At 41.1% G+C, this 22,673-nt stretch overlaps 1 protein-coding gene across 2 annotated transcripts in view; it reads left to right on the top strand.

Moving 5' to 3' along the window:
* LOC135466847 (receptor-type guanylate cyclase Gyc76C-like) overlaps positions 1-17,274 on the top strand; it is a 105,918-nt gene extending 88,644 nt beyond the window's left edge. For both annotated transcript variants that reach the window (XM_064744599.1, XM_064744590.1), the window contains 17 exons: positions 1,295-1,430; positions 1,863-2,008; positions 2,474-2,576; positions 3,177-3,255; positions 4,036-4,147; positions 4,565-4,720; positions 5,138-5,242; positions 7,174-7,245; positions 7,826-7,988; positions 8,454-8,597; positions 10,187-10,361; positions 10,639-10,779; positions 11,537-11,660; positions 11,913-12,156; positions 12,535-12,633; positions 13,992-14,083; positions 14,577-17,274. In XM_064744599.1, the coding sequence (XP_064600669.1) occupies positions 1,295-1,430; positions 1,863-2,008; positions 2,474-2,576; positions 3,177-3,255; positions 4,036-4,147; positions 4,565-4,720; positions 5,138-5,242; positions 7,174-7,245; positions 7,826-7,988; positions 8,454-8,597; positions 10,187-10,361; positions 10,639-10,779; positions 11,537-11,660; positions 11,913-12,156; positions 12,535-12,633; positions 13,992-14,083; positions 14,577-15,218 (2,733 nt within the window). In that variant the 3' untranslated portion in view covers positions 15,219-17,274. The remainder of the gene's footprint in view (positions 1-1,294; positions 1,431-1,862; positions 2,009-2,473; positions 2,577-3,176; positions 3,256-4,035; positions 4,148-4,564; positions 4,721-5,137; positions 5,243-7,173; positions 7,246-7,825; positions 7,989-8,453; positions 8,598-10,186; positions 10,362-10,638; positions 10,780-11,536; positions 11,661-11,912; positions 12,157-12,534; positions 12,634-13,991; positions 14,084-14,576) is intronic.
* The last annotated feature ends 5,399 nt before the right edge of the window (positions 17,275-22,673 follow it).

The raw sequence follows: 22,673 nt of genomic DNA, 5'->3' as shown, positions 1-22,673 counted from the left end.
GTTTTCTGTCGTCAGATCACTGTCTACGTTATGGTCACCCGTATTACAGATGATACACCTTTGTGTTGCTGGTTTTCTGTCGTCAGATCACTGTCTACATTATGGTCACCCGTATTACAGATGATACACCTTTTGTGTTGCTGGTTTTCTGTCGTCAGATCACTGTCTACGTTATGGTCACCCGTATTACAGATGATACACCTTTGTGTTGCTGGTTTTCTGTCGTCAGATCACTGTCTACGTTATGGTCACCCGTATTACAGATGATACACTTTTGTGTTGCTGGTTTTCTGTCGTCAGATCACTGTATACGTAATGGTCACCTGTATTACAGATGATACATCTTTGTGTTGCTGGTTTTCTGTCGTCAGATCACTGTCTACGTTATGGTCACCCGTATTACAGATGATACACTTTTGTGTTGCTGGTTTTCTGTCGTCAGATCACTGTATACGTAATGGTCACCTGTATTACAGATGATACACCTTTGTGTTGCTGGTTTTCTGTCGTCAGATCACTGTCTACGTTATGGTCACCCGTATTACAGATGATACACTTTTGTGTTGCTGGTTTTCTGTCGTCAGATCACTGTCTACGTTATGGTCACCCGTATTACAGATGATACACCTTTGTGTTGCTGGTTTTCTGTCGTCAGATCACTGTCTACGTTATGGTCACCCGTATTACAGATGATACACCTTTGTGTTGCTGGCTTTCTGTCATCAGATCACTGTCTACGTTATGGTCACCTGTATTACAGATGATACATGTTTGTGTTGCTGGTTTTCTGTCGTCAGATCACTGTCTACGTTATGGTCACCCGTATTACAGATGATACACCTTTGTGTTGCTGGTTTTCTGTCGTCAGATCACTGTCTACATTATGGTCACCCGTATTACAGATGATACACTTTTGTGTTGCTGGTTTTCTGTCGTCAGATCACTGTCTACGTTATGGTCACCCGTATTACAGATGATACACTTTTGTGTTGCTGGTTTTCTGTCGTCAGATCACTGTATACGTAATGGTCACCTGTATTACAGATGATACATCTTTGTGTTGCTGGTTTTCTGTCGTCAGATCACTGTCTACGTTATGGTCACCCGTATTACAGATGATACACTTTTGTGTTGCTGGTTTTCTGTCGTCAGATCACTGTATACGTAATGGTCACCTGTATTACAGATGATACACCTTTGTGTTGCTGGTTTTCTGTCGTCAGATCACTGTCTACGTTATGGTCACCTGTATTACAGATGATACACCTTTGTGTTGCTGGTTTTCTGTCGTCAGATTACTGTCTACGCCGCCTACCTCTATGATGCCGTGTATCTATACGCCAGAGCTCTGGACGAGGTGCTGAGTGCTGGAGGAGATGAAACAAATGGTACTGCGATCGTCAGTCATATCCGGGGAAGAAGTTACACCAGTAAGTCAGGCTGCTTACTCTTGTATCATCCCCTCCGTTTGTAGAAATTGTGAAAAATATTAAAGAAAGAAGAAAACAAAATCTGATAATCTGTGTGATCAACTGTGTGATCCAATACCCGGCTTTGATTTTTCGATACTGTATATACTTAAACCTTGGCAAACTGACACTGTGCGATTATCACATCGCCAAACTGACTTTACGTCACACCTTGCGTCACAATGATGACTTTTCGATTTTTGTCTAGATAGTTATTAGTGGCGTTGAAGCCTGAATGGAAGCTGTACAAAACTCGCCATACATGTCCTCATACTTTGTGGATATCGCATACAGGCAGATTCTTTCATCTTTCCCACGTTTGTTTCCCATGTATGTGATATTACGTTATAAGAAACTCACTTGACGTTGTAATGGCGGTTCCTGTTTGCTAAGGTATCCAAGGTTTCCTAGTGCATATAGATGAAAACGGCGATGCGGAAGGAAATTACACGGTGCTGTCACGGCAGCAAGGTCCTGACGGCAATTACGCCATGAGGCCCGTCGGCCATTTCGAAATCCAGGGAAAAGGTACACTTCCGGTACGTCTTGTAAATGCTGTAAGAAAACAAGATTGCCTATTACACTAATAATGTATTTCATGCTGAGCTTATGATGGTTACGTTAGAAAGATGATATACAGCCGTTTTATCACTTTACCAACCACCCTAATATAAAGGGCCATTGTGTCTGGAGATTTTTATCATGTGACATCCTCAAGGCGTTAATCAGAATTAGATGAGATTTCCATGGGCCTAAAAGGCAGACATACGGCTTTCCTTGAGATCTATGAAAACCGTATGGAAATGTAATTCGTGAAAGTAATAGACAGTATATGGGGAAAACTTTAGTGTCTGGATCCCTGGAGCAATTTGATTCATATTTGAACTTCTGGAGTGACAACACGCTAGCCTGTAATGGTTTAGCATCAGCTCAATTATTTTCACGCCCTGTGTCAGAAATTGCATGCTAATTCCCATGTTTTGTTGAAATTTCCCTTTCATCAGCGATTTGGGTTTTTCCGATCAAAGACGATAGACTGGGTGGATGGAATACCATTGGACGAGCCGCAGTGTGGTTATCAGGGAGAGAGGTGCATCCCACCTCAAAGTAAGCACAGCTGTAAAATGCCAACCTTTCGTCTGGTCCCTAGACTCTTACCAGCGTCTAAAATTTGAATGAATAAATGAAAGAATGAATGAATGATTATGGATTAACGCCACGTCTGCAATATAGCAGCCATATCGGCAAGCATATTCGCCAGAGTGCAGGGTCAGCAGCTGTGACACGCTCAGATCTGTTCGTCTCCATGTCTGAGTCTTCGTCCATCTGTTTTTTACAACCGTATTACATACTTTACTTCAAAATTGTGTGACCTTTTGCCCGTCCGATATGACACAAATTTTGTAACCTTTTGCCAGTCCGATATGACACAAATGTTGCAACCTTTTGCCAGTCCGATACGACACAAATGTGGTAACCCTTAGCCATCCGATATGACACAAGTGTGGTAACCCTTTGCCGGTCCGATATGACACAAATGTTATAACCTTTGGCCAGTCCGATATGACACAAATGTTGTAACCTTTTGCCAGTCCGATACGACACAAATGTTGTAACCTTTTGCCAGTCCGATACGACACAAATGTTGCATGTACAATACAATTTCACCGTAGATTTCGACTCAACAGGGTATGCTGTTTTTTGTAGCGTATGTGTTGGAGATCGTATGCGGTGTGTTGGGAGGGATAGTTCTCATCACCGGTATAGTAGTCCTCATCATTTATCGGTAAGTCAGCCACGTCTCTTTCCAGTTAGAAGACATGTTTGAAGGAATGAATCAAGGTTAAACGGTCAAGTTGTGTATGTATGGGCTATATAATTGTTTATTTATTTATTCATTTGATTGTTTTTTTACGGCGTTTTCAAGAATATTTCACTTATACCACGGCGACCAGTATTATAGTTGGAGGAAACCGGTATATATTTATTGATTTATATGATTGGTCTTTATGTTATACTCCGGTTGCTTGTTATGCATACGGAAAGAAAACCCAACCAAACCAGTGGGAAATAAAACCCCGAACAAGTCAATGCGAAATAAAACCCCAGCCAAGCCAATGAGAAATGAAACCCCAACGAAGCCAATGGGAAACAATACCCCAAACAAGCCCATAGGATCTGAATACGAACACGTGGCCCATTGATCTGAAGGGCGAGGTCTGAAACAAGAATCCATATAACTACTAAGTCACCGGGAGCCCATTTCAACTTACATCTTAGGAAGCAGAAAGACTTACCCTGTATCACACGTATATTGCGTCAAACGTGTTTAAGATCGGAGCTTGTCGCAAATGAATACAACACGAGCATTGAGATTGTCAATTCCAGGGAGTTACATTGTCATACCTGTCGATCATCGGAATGTTTAATAAGCCATGTATCTGGATACAAATGTTTTTTGATAACGAACAGTTTTTGGGGAATTTCAATGCAAAAATATTCCCAGAAGGTATATGTGACATTTAGTTCCTTATTTCGATATATCTGTGGTATATTTGATTTTCAGGAACTGGCGTAATGAACAGGAAATAGCTGGTTTATTGTGGAAGATAGATGTGGAATGTCTCCACGGGACAGACAGGACCTCTTCACCACACCGTGACCTCTCGGGCAGCAGGGTAGGCGAACTGAAATTCACTCTATTCTTGGGGACTTCCCCTTGTCGTTCTCGGGAGGAGAGCTGGGAATGCTAACATACATATGCATGGGTAGCCAATTTTACATACCAGCGCAGTATGTATAATACACAAGTTCACGATTCTTAGCCACAATGAATCCTAGACTTAATTCATTCTGGCAATGAATGATGAATTTTTAATAACTCCTGTGTTAAACTGACGGAGTTTGAGCGCAGCTTTCCACACAACATGTGTCAATGTATGAATGTATGTCCTTTGCCACTGAGTTTTGATTTTGGATCAGGCACATACCGTACTCCGTGCCTGATGTCACGAGGAATTATGCAGTGTTCGATACTGTTGTCTGCATATACCTACATGGTATCATTTGGTACCGCTGATGATCTATGTTTTCAGATGACACTTTGCAGCAACATGTCCGCCGAGTCCAGATTCTCCTATACACAAGTCTATGTCCGCACAGGCTCATACAAAGGGCAAATTGTTGCTCTTAAAATGTTTGAAAAGAAGAATTTAGACTTGACAAGACACATGAAGAAGGAAATGAAACTGGTAGGTGGTTTTACATTTGCATACAAAATCGAGTTTCTCGTCTCATTGGAAGAATTAGGTGTATTAGATAGTTTAAAGCTTCCTTCGGGCATGTTTTGGGCTTTCTTTCAAAGAAAAAAACTCTGCATTCCACGTAAAGCGTCTAAAAAAATGGCAGATATACAGACCTGTTGATTAATCATGGACAGTGACGGAGGGCTACCTACAGACTACCCAATAATGATGAATCCCAACCTTTTTTGTTGGATTCCATGGCACAAAAAGAGACATAAGGCAGAAATGTGTAATCACCCTTACTACCATACCCCTCCTTAGCTTTATCATTTTTTGTGATAGGCAATCTCTTACTTTGTTAATGTCTTTGGGGCCTTGAGTGAATTATATTACTTTATCTTGGTACTGATCGTATTTGTGCAGATGCGAGACCTCCGGCATGACAATGTGAACACGTTCATTGGAGCTTGCATTGACCCACCGTACTTCATTATCGTCACTGATTACTGCCACAAAGGAAGCCTCCAGGTAAGTCACACCTTACTCATTATCTCAGCAAATGAAATAGAAATAGATGTTTCACTTAAAGGAATTACAGACAGTCTTTGAAGACTAAGACGTGGAGGTGTGGATTGCTCAGTGCATTCTCGTCACAGTTTCGAAAGCCAGCCTTCAAATGAGTGCAATGGTTCAGCCCACTTTTGTTACTGACAAAACGATTTTCAAACTCAAATGACACGTGAGAAGAAGACCATGGTCCCAGGGGAAGCTGAATTACTGGCTGCAGTTTCTGTTCAATAGGAAAGCTTTTCACTGCTATCAGATGTAGAGAAATTTTGGGCACGAAAATTTAATTTCCAATTGAAGATTTGAGATAATTGTTTCTATAAAAAGAATCTGAGAAGTCATAAATTTGTGGACGTATTGCTGAGTGGGTGAACTCAGGATCATCAGTGTTGCTTCTCATTATAAGCGTATAGCTCAGAACTCCAGCAATGGAGGCTGGCGGCACACGCTGTAGAAAAATGCTTTTTTTATCCTCATAATATATTCATTCTATCTGTGGCCGAAATTGATAGTTTTGTTTTATCCTGACTGTGTCTGAAGGTCACTGTGTCTTCATTTGAACCTAAAGTTTATCTTAGGGATATGTTGTGTATCATTCTCACTGTGTCTGGACGGTATGATGGGGATATTTTGGCTTCATTCTCACTGTGTCTGGACGGTATGATGGGGATATTTTGGTTTCATTCTCACTGTGTCTGGACGGTATGATGGGAGTATTTTGGTTTCATTCTCACTGTGTCTGGACGGTATGATGGAGATATTTTGGTTTCATTCTCACTGTGTCTGGACGGTATGATGGGATATTTTGGTTTCATTCTCACTGTGTCTGGACGGTATGATGGGGATATTTTGGTTTCATTCTCACTGTGTCTGGACGGTATGATGGGGATATTTTGGCTTCATTCTCACTGTGTCTGGACGGTATGATGGGGATATTTTGGTTTCATTCTCACTGTGTCTGGAAGGTATGATGGGAATATTTTGGTTTCATTCTCACTGTGTCTGGACGGTATGATGGAGATATTTTGGTTTCATTCTCACTGTGTCTGGACGGTATGATGGGATATTTTGGTTTCATTATCACTCTGTCTCGGTGATATTGCAGTCATATTTAAGGCTTCATTATCACTTTGTCTCGGTGATATTGCAGTCATGTTTAAGGTTTCATTATCACTCTGTCTCGGTGATATTGCAGTCATGTTTAAGGTTTCATTATCACTCTGTCTCGGTGATATTGCAGTCATGTTTAAGGTTTCATTATCACTGTGCCTGAAGACTATTTTAAACAGTTTTGTTTCATCCTCATTGTGTCTGAATGTTACTTTGGGAAGTTTTGGTTTCATCATCACTGTGTTTCACTGTTACTTTAGGGATATTTCTGGTTTCACCACTACTGTATCTCAGTGTAACTTTAGGGATATTCATAGTTTTATCATCATTATGAAGAATATTTTAGAGATATTCGTGTGTCATCCTCATTGCGTTTGAAGGTTACTTTGCAGATTTTACTTTCATCATCACTGTGTCTCCGTGTTACTTTAGGGACATTCAAAGTTTTATGATCATATTGAAGCATATTTTAGGTATGTTGTTGCGATATTCTGAATGTGTGTGAAGGTTATTCATGCCTCCTCCGTGTCGCATATTGTAAACCCAAATCCAGCATTCCCCTGATATGATGTATCTCGAATCAATGTTTGCGTCAAGGCAATTGGACTTCAAAACTTGGGTTATCGGATTACGTATGCACCTGTCATCTGGGGTTCTCAGTAAAATCTCATTACAGTCTGTTCAAAATGTTACTATGGCATTTCATTACCGCCATATGCTTTATGATTATAACAGTTTAGCTAAGTTTCAAAAGTGACTATACACTTTCATTCTTGTTTTAGGACATCTTAGAGAACGAGGATATGAAACTGGAGCCTATGTTCATAGCATCGCTGGTTAAGGACGTCATTCAGGTGCGTTTTAAAAAAAGGGCAAAGAGAAATTTGTTTCTTAAAACCCCAAGACATACACATCAGTATCAGGATCTTAATATCCAATCTATTCATAAGCGTAAACTTTCATTTAACACAATTGAATGTAAAGTTGAATAATTGGTATTCTAAACTTCAAGTCAAAATATGAGACAAGATATTTAATACTTGGATAGTTTCAAGAGCATTTTAAAAATCCATAAATCTCGAGTTTGATTTGTCTTAAAACAGGTTGTCTTCCAAGGAAACACAAATACGATCATGATGCAAATGTTATAAATTATTAGGCTAAGTTAAAGGTCGGGATTACATTCCCGGTTTAAAATAAGTGCATCGAATATCAAACGATGCGATCCTACTGGATTTGTTTGGGTTCTGAACTCCGTTCACTTTGATTTATTTAAATACTGTATTAACTCTTCTTGGCCGGAGGGAAGGAACCTCTCATGATTATTTTTTCGTTCGTTTTTTTTCCTCATTCCATACATTAAATAAGTGGGCGTTTTCTGGCACCTTTTGTGGTCTACCTTGTATAAATTCTGTTTATTATTCATTTTTCAAGGGAATGATTTTCATACACGACAGTGAACTTGGATACCATGGCAACTTGAAAAGTTCCAACTGCGTGGTAAACAGTCGCTGGGCTCTGCAGGTCACTGACTTCGGCTTGCTGGATCTGCGTGGTGCTGCATATCGAAAAGAAGATGAACACGCTTACTTCAGAAGTAAGAAATACCATATTACTGAACAAAAAATATTTTTTCAACGTTTAAGTTTAAACCAAATAAAAACTGCTTGAGGAGTAAGTGTTATCCGAGAAGCTATCGGATGATTACGAGTGGCAGTTCCAGTTATTAGTGAAGTGTGATTTCATCAAGGCTCTCACATGTTTTGACCAACTAAAAGCAATTTTATTCAAAATTTGCATATATTTTGATCCCTCTGTTTTATTCGTATATAAAAAAACTTTTGTAACAAAAGGAGACCAGTTCCGATAGACGAACCTTTTCACAATATCTTTTGAACAAGGAATTCAGAGCTTATAGTGTAAGGGTTGCGTGATGAATGAATAATTAGGGCTTAATGCCACAGTGGAAATATATCATTCTTATCGTGGCGTGGTGATCGATATTTTCTTACATAAAGTCTTATATAGTTTATATTTACTTCATGATGCAATTTTTTTAAAGATTTGTTCTGGAAGGCACCCGAGCTGTTGAGAACAGGCAGTAAAAAGGGCACCAAGGAAGGCGATGTATATTCCTTTGGGATAATCCTCCATGAGATATTCGGCCGGATCGGTCCGTTTGGTAATAGCCTCTTGGAACCTCGGGGTAAGATTTAACCCGCACAGTTTTAATGGAATGATAATTGAAGAGGAAGAAAAAAGATCAATACTCTGTTACGCGGTCCACAATAAGTCCAAACGGTACAGAAAATATTGCCTGGCTTCTCCTTGTCAGACTCGTCACTGCGAACTTTAATGACGTTATATGTAGCCTTGCCTTTTTTCACAATCCCAAGGTACCTTTTTCTGAAGAAGAATCGCAAATATGTTGACATTTGAAATCTTATGTTTCTGTTTGGCTTTGACTGCAGATATTCCGACGTTGCTGTGAAGTATTTTACTCTCCATTGCAAATTAGGCAAAACGTAGAAACTGAGAAATATCACTTAAGGCCACATGGTTATATCTCACATCCTGTATTACCTTCAGTAGAGTGGATATTGGGCAAACACTTCACCTGGAAATCACCTTCCCCGGATCTAAGCCAAGGAGATGCCCAACATTAGTGGTGTCTACAATGTTTCTTCTTGGTCATATATTGACAAGGAAACAGAATTAGCCGTGCGTGTGTTTGTGTTATGTAAACATCAGATTATTCAGAACTGGATACTTCGTCTCACTAATCAGCTAGCTGGTCAGTCCGTCTAATTAATTTACAGGGAAACACATTAATTACTTAGTCTTTCCTTCGGGGAGATGTCTACGGCATCCAAATTACCAGCTGTACATTTGAAAAGTATGGCATCTCTTGAGAAGTAGAGCAAGACCAGACACGACAAGACATCCAAGGGTTCAGCAAAATGACCCAGTACTGCTGGGCGGGAGAACAAATCTACCATTATCTCCTTGGATACCTTGTTAACACACGCTCTATCTTCCTGTGTGATGAATTGTTTTTGCGGCGTTATATCTGTACGGATGTTGTAATGCAAGAAACAAAGCTATTTAACCGTAATATTATACCCATAGGCTTGATCAGACTTGTCGAATTTGCCGTTTTTATCTGAATGTCAGGCCGCGGCGGTTTTGTGCAACTATCAGAGGCTGGACTATCTTACTGTCTTATCAACTTAGCTGGGTGGATATAAGCTTCAAAACTGCAGGCTAAAACTAATGACAGTACTCTCTGATCACCACACGATTAAGATGTGAATATATCTTTTACGCCATCCATCAGTATGGCCGGGAGATATCCTACATGTAAATATCGGATAACTGTCTTATTCCAAGCAGAACGAAGAGGAAAATTATGATGTTGAATACCTGAAGCAAGCAAACCTTCATTTTGTGGCTTAAATAAAGCTTCAGAAGGAAATTTTCTGTGAAGCTCTGACAAATGCTAGTGATCATAGCAACTTGAAAACACTGTGGCTTGTGAAATCATAGTTAACAAGGTCTAGCGACGCAACACCCTCCGAGCACGTCAAGTTTAGTCTTAATTATGTACCAAAGGCAGCCATATTAACGACATTAAATAAATAAATAAATTTCTTTCCCCAGTGGTCAATAACGAACAAGAACCCAGCTGCGGTACTTTGTTTTTCAGAACTGAAACCTTCGGATTATATAAAAATATAGCTGGCATAGCAGTTACATAGCATTTCAAGTTTGGATATTGTGTGATATCTTTTGCAGAGATTATCGAGAAAGTGATGCAGATAAAAGGAGAACCCTTTCGTCCCGATATCTCTGTGTTGAATTGTGAAGACTACATCGTGGTCTGCATGAAAAGATGCTGGGATGAAAACCCTTCCCTCAGGCCAGATTTCCACGAGGTCTGGAACTCCCTGAAACCTCTGCGCAAAGGAATGTAAGTGACAAAGGAGCTATCCACTCCCCTTTTTATATCTCGGCCGATTTCATTCAGCCGGAAATAAATCGATGCAAACAGGGATGAATAATATGGGATCGAGTCGCACTGTTTGCCTGGTCTTTAATGAAGGTGCTTATAAGCTTTAATGTGCTATTGTTCAAACCTAAAAAAATTGTGTATTTGACTCTCTTGGGGTTTGCTGTTATTTATGGCGCTCTATGATTATTCATTGGTTCTGGGGTCCGTGTCTGAGATATTTCTATAATTTCTTCAGGAAGAGAAATATAGTGGATAACATGGTGGCCATTATGGAGAAATACCAGAGCAATCTGGAGGCGCTTGTGGACGAGCGAACGGGCCAGCTGAATGAGGAAAAGAAGAAAACGGAGGCTTTGTTGTACAGAATGTTACCCAAGTAAGGTCAATGAGAAAAATCAGTCATAGAACGTAAATGTTCTCCTACTTTGTTGGTTATAGGCATCTACGCTATTATCTGGGCGTGACAGGCTGACATTCTTCTACAGTACACTGATTATAAATTGAACATTTTGAAGGCTTCAGTACAATGAGTTGAATGGTTAGAAGGTTTTTTTACCAATCTGTCTGGCGAGTACACAGCCATTTTTGGTAACATTTTGCCTTTTTGCATTTTGAACTCGTTATTTCAACAATATTTTAGTTTGGTAGGGAATATTGGTTTCTGGCCACCACAAAAATGGTGACCGGGCACTCAGGCAAAGACGAATAAGCCAAGTAATATTTGGTCTGCCAAAAGGATGCACCATTATGATACGACCCAAGTACTGTTGAAAGTTAAGCGCCAAACCAGCAAACAAAGATGAGTTGTTGTGCCTAGGAACGTCTTGTCGACCTAAGCTGTGTATTAGAAAAGACTGGTTTAACATGATACTTCTACAAGAGAGTTTGTCTGAGGGTAAGTTGATATGAGAAAGCTAAAGCGCAAAGACTCGTAAGGCCATTTGGTGGTCGAATACTATGTCTTCGCAGTAGTGTTTAATGAAGGCATTGAGGTCTGGCGTCGACTAATTCTCGTACCGCTAAACTCAAAACATTCCACCAGTATTAGGTTTTTCGCTTTCAAGAAATATAATTGCTTTTTTTCTCGTGCAGTGTGGACCGGTCTTTGATTAAAACATACTTTCTTCCTACAGATCTGTTGCCGAAAGGCTTAAGTGTGGCTTTCCGGTGACACCAGAGACATTTGAGTCGGTGACTATCTACTTTAGTGATATTTGTGGGTTTACCTCATTGTCAGCCGGCAGCACGCCCATGCAGGTTCGTACTGTTAGAGCTCTGCGCCCTTGTATCATAATTAGCCTTCAAACAACACGTCTTAAGCCTGCTAATAAGGTTTATTCTTTGTGATCAGAGTCCTTAGAGGAGAACCGTATCTTATTCTGACATTTATTTGATTTATTTGTTTATTTGATTAATAATGTTTAACGTCCTGTAATAGAATTCCTGTTAGAGATATGGTTTGGAATCAACTAACCCGCTCTGCGGTGTCTCTATGTTTCTGGCGTACAGGTGGTGGATCTTCTGAATGACCTGTACACGCTGTTTGACAGCATTATCAAGGATTACGATGTCTACAAAGTGGAGACGATAGGCGATGCCTACATGGTAGTTAGCGGGCTTCCCATTCCTAACGGTAACCTTCACGCGGGAGAGATAGCCTCAATGTCACTTAGCCTCCTATCAGCCATAAAGACCTTCAAGATTCATCATCGTCCCGACGACACGCTTAAGCTGCGGATTGGTATCCACTCAGGTATGCATATATAAAGTCTTAATCAGGATTAAGACTCGTGACACTGGGATTGGACGATCATGGGTATCCTGGATAGGCCTATACTGACAACTGTCCACAACAATCGCGCTCAGTTTGTTTATACATCACCAATCTTCCAGTAAATCGATTCAGTCAATTCATGTTTTAATACAAATAAATTGTTACACAGGTCATAGAACAAACTATTGAATTCATTGATGGGTCCAACAAGTCTGGGTGAAAGAAGATACTACAGCATCCTGTTTGTCATTTGGAAAGACGTAGAAAAAAGGAAAAATAATACTGAAGTAAGCGGATTCTATACGCATTGTTAAAGTTGGAATAAAGCTGTGAAGACGGCTAATCTGTTGTTGACAGGCTCCTGTGTGGCCGGAGTGGTAGGACTAACCATGCCACGTTACTGCCTATTCGGAGACACCGTCAACACCGCCTCCAGGATGGAATCTAACGGCGAACGTAAGCACATTTCCCTGTAGTCTTCTACTAGCCTTAGGGACAGATATATGTCCGGGTACTTTACATGTCAGTCTGTCAGTTCATATGACAAACAAACCGATAATAAGTTACATACAAACTTCCGATACTTCCTATAATTGTTTGCTTACACAGGTGTAATTCCTTCTGTTATCATAATATTGATTAATAAGATCGATGATTTCGTAAGCCGGTGCTTTTACTGGAGCCAGTAGATTAGCATCAGCTCAGGCAAGATCATAGGTTATCCACCAGCTTTCATCGTTCTGCGTTTTCGTATGAGTTAACACAAGTAACGGCATTCAGTAAAAGCTGTTAAGCCCTGTGGGAAATTTGATTCCCTGATAGAGCAGCGATATCAGTCGTCAGAGAAACACCATCTATTGGTGGTGGTTCAGGGCCGAGAATGCCACTGGCTAAAGGTGGTAGTTTAGGGTTGAGAACTGCACTCAGTGCCGTCGAACCCTCCGGCTACCAAACTCGAATGGCGTTCCGTTGTGCGCTTCTCATGTGCGATGAAATCGCGGTAACACGACGAGGTTAGCGTCAACACGAGATTGATCAATTAATCTACCGGTCACAACAGTTATCTAAAGACTGTAACATGCCCGACTGTAGCTCTCTTCTCACGCCTGAACGAAGAGGCCAAATCTATACCGGAAGTGGAGGCCAGGTCAGTCTCAGGGAACTAACCGAAGCGTCAAGAAAGAATGCTAGGTTAGTGAGAGGTTTCGATTCGTTGAATAATGCATTTCTGATGTTGCCAAAACAATCTAGGCAGCACAGTCAACTTCACACGACATTCCCAGTCCCTGCAGCGCTTTAGACGGTTCGAGTTAATTTCTGAACGGGACACTTCTTTTCGCTGCACGCAAAGGTTACTGATAAAGAAGGCTATCATCACAGCAGAAGCTAGATAACATGTCATGACGCTATAAGGCTAGTCTGCACTGACAGACCCGAGTACAAAGAGAAAAAGATCTACCATTCTCGCTAAAGATTTATACAGAACCATTGAAATCTGAACACTGTTACAGCAGAAATATGCTAATATGATAAAATACTTATACTGCCTATCCAGCATTGTCTTTTAGTGGAAGTGCAGTTGAATTCACCATTGACCCGAACCGCCAAAAGTTTGTTCTTACAAAGTCATTCTCCTCAAACATTGCAGGTTATGATAATATTTTGTGAATTGTGTGAGTGAGATTAAAGTTACTATTGATCCTTGCTGGTGAACGTTTCATCCTTTCAGGGTTATGATATACAACTTAGATCTTTATTTTGGAGGATGCTTATGGTTTCATTTCTATTGAAAGAACGCAGTGGTTTAATTTCAGCGTTGAAAATCCACTGCAGCGGTGACTGCAAAGCGGTGCTGGACAAACTCGGAGGATATCAGTTAAAACCAAGAGGCCTGGTAGCCATGAAGGTAGGCAATCTTACATGTATGAGAGGAATTATCTCTTGATCACCAAATGAGACGGACAATAAACTGTATCCGTACATATAGTTTCTCATATCGAATCTGAGGGTGGTTACAGCATACTACGATATTCTGGCTTTTCCAATGACGTTTATATATATATATATATATATATATATATATATATATATATATATATATATATATATATAAATTTATATATATACGTGGACAACCCACCTTGCTCACAGTCGTTTACATGACTAAAAACACATTTGTACCATTAGGTCTGCATACTAAATGTTTCAGATGTATTACTTAGTGGCACGTGTGCTATTCGCTTCATTCCTTGTAGAGATATAATAATAATTTGACGTTATAACCGACAAAACTATGTGCTGTTGAAAATTCTTCATTTCCTTGACAGGGTATCATTCTTGGCTAGAAAATTTCGCTCCCATTCCGTTGTCATAAATCCCACGTATCTTGTTTCTTGCAGGGGAAGGGCGAGTTGCTGACCTACTGGTTGGAAGACGAAGACGTGGCAGTCCGCCAGAGCCGGATAGCAGCACTGCTGATCACGCGTTCTCCAGCGGTGGAGAATAACACCGTACCGAATGACCCAAAGCCAGAACTACAGCCAAAATCAAGCCATCAAAAATTATCCGGTAAAAAGGTGGTAAAAAATGACTCTATAAAACTTAAACGAGAGAATAGTTACACACGTGATGAGAGCCAGAGTTTTCATTCTTGTCTCCGGGACAATGAAAACAATGTGGTGTCAAGCCCGCGGTCATCTTCCCGGCCAGGGCCGACGCCGGACGTGCCTCCGGGAAAGACCTGCCTCTCTGTGGACATCAAATCGCACAGAAACCCAATGTTTTTGCCTTCCCCAGATGCAGACAAATGTCAGGAGTTGGGCGCGGGCGCAAGTGTTCATTCTACACCAGAATGCCATTCTGCGGAGGAAACAGACTCTTTACTGGCCACTGAAATATGGACCAAGAAAGAGCCAGTGAGCAGGCCAAATTTCACAGTTCAGAACGGCTCCTGCGTGACAATTAAGGATATAGAGCTATGCACACTGTGTTTGGGTAACCGTTGTACCTGTCTACCTACAGAGCAGTTGACCAATGTTTGACGGCAGGTTTTGACTCCTCCACATGAGTTACCGTTGTTACCTGTGTCAGCTGAGTGTCAGCGTTGACCTTACCTTACGTATCAGCATTAATCTTTGCAGACTGATCTACAATGGTTTTAAGGTCATCAAAATGATTAGCTCTAGAAAATGAAAACCAAAATCTTGACGTGAGGCAGCCATTACATTGCATACGTCCTGTATGTTAAGTTTTTTAACATCCTGCTTCATATTTTCAGGTTTTATTGATGATGTTTTGGACAAAATTGTTATTTAAAGTGTCCGATTAAGATGTGCAATTTGACTTTGTAGTGCTTAGGTCAGAACTCCTGTGCCTTCAGATGTTATAATGGCAATGAATGCTCTTCTGAACACCCAAAACTGTCATCTGTGATGGCTGATAACAGCCATCTAGACCGCTACCTTAGCGACCTAATTGAGGGCGCGGTTTTAACGTGGTCATGAAGGTCGCGGAAATCGCTGTTCCGCTTGTTTCGCTGGGGCCCGAAGGCCTCAATGGGCACGTCTTCTATGGGGTCGCAAAGGCTGCGTTCAAAACTTGGAAATAGGTCGTCATAGTCATTCCTTTAACTTACAGTCTGTTGCGACCCAGAAAACGGTGGCTTCCTGTGAACCGTCAGGACTCTTATTTAGCATAAAAGGGAAGGACATGCTGTAAGTCTATCGTCCGCCTATCTGATACGCTGTATTAATCCTCTGGGAGATCTCAGTGAGCTGTGTGAGGTTGTCCAGTCAACCTACTACTGACTTCCAGATCACCTTCTACCTTTGTCACTTATTAATGGCTTTACGTTACTGAACTTGCAATAATAGCAAAGGTGGACGGGCAGCCGTAACGGCAATGGAAGGAAACACCGGTTAATTAGACAATTATCTTTTATAAAAAAGCTATATGAATTATCACGAAGTTTTTATTTGGTATTTTTTTCCGGTACCTGAGCTTTGATGCTCTGTTAAACGTATTTGATCAATAAAATATCTGAGGGCGGATAAACAGTCTCTGTCTATTATATCACAGGTTTTTTCCTGTCTGTCCGTGCATCAGCTGTACATAGATCCTCCGTCACACGACCAGCAGATACAGGAAGTTCATTGACGATTCACCACGTGACAGAAAAAACACGTCAGGGAATAGAAGACACAGAGTTACGGCTCCTAGAAGACACAGAGTTATGACACCCAGATTACATATCAGACTATTATACATCAAACCGTTTTTAGCATATTTTTGGCGATCATTGAGGAAGTTAAAGCTATGTAGGTATTTCTAGAGTAATACATTAACGCTGTGAAACTGTCACATATCCACACAGAGAATGAAATATTGCTCATATGGCGTAATTGGTCGATGCATTTGCATTTATTCATTGTAATGTGTTAGTTTTGAGTGAGTGAGTGAGTGGTTGGGGTTTAACGTCGTACATAGCAATTTTTATGACGACGAAGGAATCCTTAGAGTACATGTCATGTGCCTTCTTGTTGCAGGACGGATTTCCACCGCTTTTTTTTTCTAGTGCTGCTTCAATGAGACGCCTTACTGGAGGCAAGTATGCCGCCCCGCCCGAGCTATTACACTGATACGGATCATCCAGTCGTTGCACTATCCCTTTCATGCTGAACGCCAAGCGAGGAAGTTACAGCTTTCTCGTTCAAGGCCTTAGGTGTTAGTTATGAAGATGAATAGATAAATACACGCATTTAATTTATTTGCACTGTTTAAAGGAAATTTAGCCTATCTGTAATGAAAGTGTAAATTGTGTTTCCCCATCTTTGGTCAACACTCCTATCCGGCACTGTTTTTGTGTGAACCTTACAAATGTTCGCTAAAATTCTTACATCTTGGTTGGACCGCATAGACTTCACTTTATTGATGGATTGCTAAGTGTCACCTTTGTGCTCTCATAGAAAACCGAAAAAACCCCATCCCTACATGCGTAATGGCGGGGATGAGAAAGCTTCATAGGGTGATAGGGTAAATTATTTGACCAATATAGTGGTAATTAACCTGAGACATACGATCTCTGTGCCTTTCTCTTTTACACATAATAATTGGTCACAGTCAATAAAACTTATCTAATTGTAAGTGTGTGTGATTAGTTATTGGTTCCTAATGGCCGTTGGCCTGACCATACCGTCAGTATTGATTATCTCATGGAGACATTACGTCCTACAAAACCACAGCCTCTGACAATGCATCTGTTTCCTCGCCTTACCAGTTCTAAGCGACTAGAGTATTGGGCTCCGTAATATCTTCCGTGTCACAGTTACCCTTGCTTCTGCTTGTGTCGACTATCGGGTTGATATAATATACACTGATGTGTGACTGAGAGTGAAAACGGTAAATGCATTGTATCCTTTCATTGATATGTTTATATGGTTTGCTTGAGTGGTGATTCGACCCACATAGGCCAAGGTACACGCAAGGACAGCTTACAGGCGGTTGAGCATGGTGTGACGCTTGGGATTCAGACAGATCTAAGTAGCATTGAAAATACTCTTGAAAGTGGTGTTGAATTTTAAGTATTATGTCTATTCGTGATTGTCTTGTCTCTAAAATAACTGAATCTACGTTCATTAATCGTGATGTGGTTACACCATTTGAAACTTCCACTGTGTTTAGGAATATCGTACATGATCGCTTGAAAATTGTGAATTACGAAAGTAAAATATTATATATTTTGTATACCGGCTGTGACTCACGTGAAAGATGACCTAGCTTGTGAACTTTGGACACAGCTTACTATTTTTGTGTATATATAAAACTTCTCAGAGTAAATCTTAGACTTAATTGCTCTCCTCTGTTATATAATGTCCTGCCAACTGATCTTCCACTTTACTCTGCAGGTGGGGCAGAGTTACATAAAAAATATTTTATCTATTTATTTATTTGCTTGGTGTTTTACGCCATACTCAAGAATATTTTGCTTATAAGACGGCGCCCAGCATTATGGTGGGTGGAAACCGGTGGAAACCCACGACAATCCGCAGGTTGCTGAGAGACCTTCCCACGTACGGCCGGAGAGGAAGCCAGCATGAGCTGGACTTGAACTCACAGCGATCGCATTGGTGAGAGACTCCTGGGTCATTGCGCTGTGCTACTTTCTGAATTATGCTTATAACATAATGTTTATATGCATATGCATAAGAGCCTTTAGATATGTAGGGCCTTGCGACGCTAAACTTACATGGTAAGCAGGGAAGGTATCGTCACAAAGGTGATTCTTTGCACGATCAAATTAATCATGAAAGTGATTTCACAATTGAACGTTTTATCACAGGTGAAGCTAATATTTAGGTGTACATACAACACCATGATGAATCACCACAGCGGGTGGTCATTCGTGGGATTAATGCTTGGTTATAAAGAAGTGATAATTAGTAAACATTACCTTCAGCTGATAAATAGCATCGTTAAGGCCTGAAGAAAGGTGGATTCGACTTTGGACTTAGACAAGGGCACTTGTGACAAGCATACCAAGAACACTTGTACTCTGTGTCTCCAAAATCGTTATAATACACTTAGAGCGAGGTGGGCCAAGTTCTCAAGTAACGAGAAAGCAGAAGAGAAAGGCATAAGAGTGGACAAATGTCACACTTTACTTAACTTTATAACTTGCATTTGTCGAGCCCTTTATTTCCATAAGAACGTGCTGATGTAAAATGGTAGACCATGGTCGAGATTTTATTACATTGCCTTAAAAGCTGGCGGATGTGGCGGGGTTTTACGATAGACTATTACCTGGGTCTCACTCCCACCGAATTAACCGACTCCGGGCCAGGCAGTTTTAACTGAGGAGCATGCCCTCTCTAACAGGAGACAACTCCCCGCTATTCTAACCCAGTTCAAAGATAACCTATTAGTGAGACGACCAATCTGAGACTTTTAAAACCCTATAAGGACTGAGGGATCCGCCAAGGGCTCTTTAATCAAGCTTACAATTTGTCGTTTCCAATGCGTGTTTTATCTGGCCTCGAGCAGACACTATTTTACACAACAATTAAGACTTGGTCAAGCACCACAAAATCCCGGGTCGTTTGGTTGTTTGACGCAGTGTACTGAACAGCCTCGCTACGTGAGGTACCTTGGTTCATTGCGATAGGTAATACATCTTGTAGGTTAGCTTGACACATTGTCTTCTCTATGATTACTCACAAAGGTGCCTGAAAAACATTTTACCAATTAATGACCAAAGGAAACATGGGCCATTCCCTCGGAGAGTAAACAATCACAGAGACTACTCATGATTGGGCAAAGAGCAGTTATGTTGCGCAGTCGATGCTTTCTGGTCACGCCATTCTCTGTTAGAAAACGCTACTCACAGAGCAACCCCATAGCTTTAGAAAATGAGCTGCCATTTTGAATGATACATCCCCGCGGCTTAAATATCACACATTACTTCCAGAATAACAGCAATCAATATTTGTCACAATCTGTGAAAGGTAAAGCTAAATTTACTGCTTCTCCTTGGTGATTTTTTGTACCTAGCTTTAAGTATAATGTTTAATTGATTACGGGAACGCACGATTACCCTTAACAGCGTAAACGTGTCAAACAAAGGGCAAATCAAGTATTTAGGTTTATAATTGAAAAGAGCTATAATTGTTCGTACTAGTTTGTACAGTACTATCTGAAAACACTATCTAGGTCTTCGATGTTTACCTCGTCAGTGAAAAATAAGGCAAAGTTAGGAAAGGTTAAAAGTGGTACCGGTAAGCCACACCCAAAGTTTAACTTGGGTAGACCCCGACTCTGTAAGCAAAGATGCATTCGGAATTTTAGCGCCTTTTCCGGGCCTCTGTTACCGATATTGCAACTTTAGTTAACGGCAAAATTTTAATGACAGCTTAAAAACTTTGTCGGCCACTGGAAAAACGTCGTTTCTATATTGCTAGATCGATTTGTTAAAAAAAGACCAAATGACCTAAAGGTTAGTCGAGGTCGGTCTTATTTAACGTTATGGTTGGGATATTCTCTAGGTGGAGTTAAACCATAATCGATAATTCATTCTGTCTAGTTTACACTAGTAAAAACGTGCGACACGAAGTTTTTGCCGAAAACAGGCAAATCTTGTTGCGGTCATTTAACGAAAGAAAATAACAGGTTGTTCTCAGTTCGTGGATTATACACGCAAAACAAAGCTTACACCGCTTGATATTGACCATTTATGCGTTCAAAAATTATGTTACGGACGATGGTGAGACTGCAAACAGTGGTCCGCAATCAGTTTGAGCCGCTTTGCTGGACCAAATAATGGACCACTGAGACCATTTACACCAGTTCTGAAGAGTGTTCCCCCGTGAATGAATTGGACGTTAAAATCGATAGGAGTGTCACAGGGAGTGAATTAACACACTCTATCACCGCCAATTGGATTGATTTTCTCTTTGAGAGTAGGTTTCCCCTTTGCTGATTTTTCGCAGGTCTAACAAGTGCCTGTTTTCAAAACGTTGTTGTTGGCGGAAAGGGGCTACTCTCAGGTTAACCCAGAAGCTGGCAGTAGAGGAATGCTGGATTCGTCTCATGCTGGCAAACTTTCGACTCCACGTTGTAAGCCAAGAGCTGAGTTTTGGAACTCCAGTCACAGAGGAAGACCTTCTATATTCTATAATTACTAATACTCCGAGGCAACGATTCAATTTACGGCGGTAATTTCTCACCAAATAGAAAAATCACCTCGGAATTGTCGTCTTGTTTAGGACTGTTTATTATGCGGGTCACGACCGGGGCAATGGCTCCCGAGGGGTTCTCACAACTCTGTCTGCTTTCGCCATGTAGGTCAGGCCCACAGGTCATCATTATTGGAATTTTATACAATTTTCGTTTTTTTCTGAATGTTAGAGAATGCTAAACGGTGATAAACAATGCCTGATTTGTGAGGCAGTTTTAGAAATTTTTGCCAATAAAGTGAATTATTTCCATACACACGTCCGCTAAGTGCCATAGCTTTGCTATTGAGATGTTTCTGAATAATAGCGTAGTTGATTGCTCTGAAGACTATTTTAGTGACATGACTCCATGAGGAGTGCATGGTAAAAAATAAGCACGTGGGGGGGTAGCCGAAAAGGAAGCGTGTAGATATAAATAAATTCTCCACAGAACTTACACGTAGAATAAGGTTTCATATCCAAGATTTGTAGACATGATGTCAAAAATAAAAATAAAATAAAGTCTCTTCCCGAGGAGATAAACCTATGAACTATGAACAATGGTCATTGCTGTTGAGTGTTCAAAGCTAGGTCCTGACTGCGATGAGAGTGGCTTTACAAAAGAACGTTTCAGCTGATGAAAGTCGGTGACGCTACCTGGCTTGCTCCACACGCTATCCTCATCTCCATACTGGCAATGCAATATTCATCATTACTGCGTGACCCTCTACAGCCGTTGTCGTTATTGGAACGGCGGTCATTCGTACTTTTCTTCCAAAATATTCACAAACTTACGTCAGTGGTAAGAAGAAATATGGCGCCGATCTATACAGCCTGTAGATCTAAGGCAGAAAATCACATTACAAACTAAAACCTAAATATTTACCACTCATAAATTGAAATTTAACAATGGGTTTTTGGCCAATTCGGTCAGCTTAACCCAGTGAAAATCAGAGTCCAAGAATATTCCCATATGGGAAAGACACATGTAAGCCCATACCAATCCGGTGCAACAGAAAGAGAAAAGTTCTAAAACCACGTGACCCGTGGACAGACCGAAATCAGAAGGTCAAAAAGTGTATAAAACGTTACAGCCAGTATGTCAGACTTGCACAGTGTCTAAAAATGACCGTAGTGATGCCACGACTGACTCCTGAAAATCGCGAGAGGGCCCTGGGTATGGTGGCTATGAAAGCCACTCATCATGACATTGCAAGAACTCTTGGGTGTTCTCGTGTAACCGTTACAAATCTGATGCAGCGTTACAGGCAGACAGGACGGACCTCAGACAGGCCAAAAACAGGCAGACCCAGGGTAACCACACCCAGATAAGACCGGTACTTTCGTGCCTTGCATCTGCGAAATCGCTTCCTGACTGTGACGTCATCATCGATGAACGCGTTAGGTCATCGGCTCAGTCGGCAGATAGTGTCAAGGGGACTCCGGGAACACGGAATCCGCGCTTATCGACCATTCAGAAGACTGTTGTTGACCACCCAACATCGTCGTCAGAGGTTGAGGTGGGTCCTAATTGTACGACGTTGGCGGCGACGTGATGGCAAGGCGTCGTCTTCACAGATGAAAGCCGCTTCTGTCTGTTCAGAGCTGGTGGAATACAGCGTGTGTACCATCGAAGAAGCGAAAGAACGACCCTAGCTTGCGTTCAGAAGGTAGTACCACGGTATGGTGGTGGGGGAGTGATGTGACGAGGAGGGATTTGTGGACAAGAACAGATACCACTGGTCATCATCGATGGGAAATTAACAACTCGGCATTACGTGGATGGCATCT

This window comes from Liolophura sinensis, chromosome 1, assembly GCF_032854445.1.
Source record: "Liolophura sinensis isolate JHLJ2023 chromosome 1, CUHK_Ljap_v2, whole genome shotgun sequence".
In the NCBI taxonomy this organism is placed as follows: Eukaryota; Metazoa; Mollusca; class Polyplacophora; order Chitonida; family Chitonidae; genus Liolophura; species Liolophura sinensis.
Note: the sequence above shows the minus strand (reverse complement) of the source record. Positions and strands in the feature narration are given on the sequence as shown.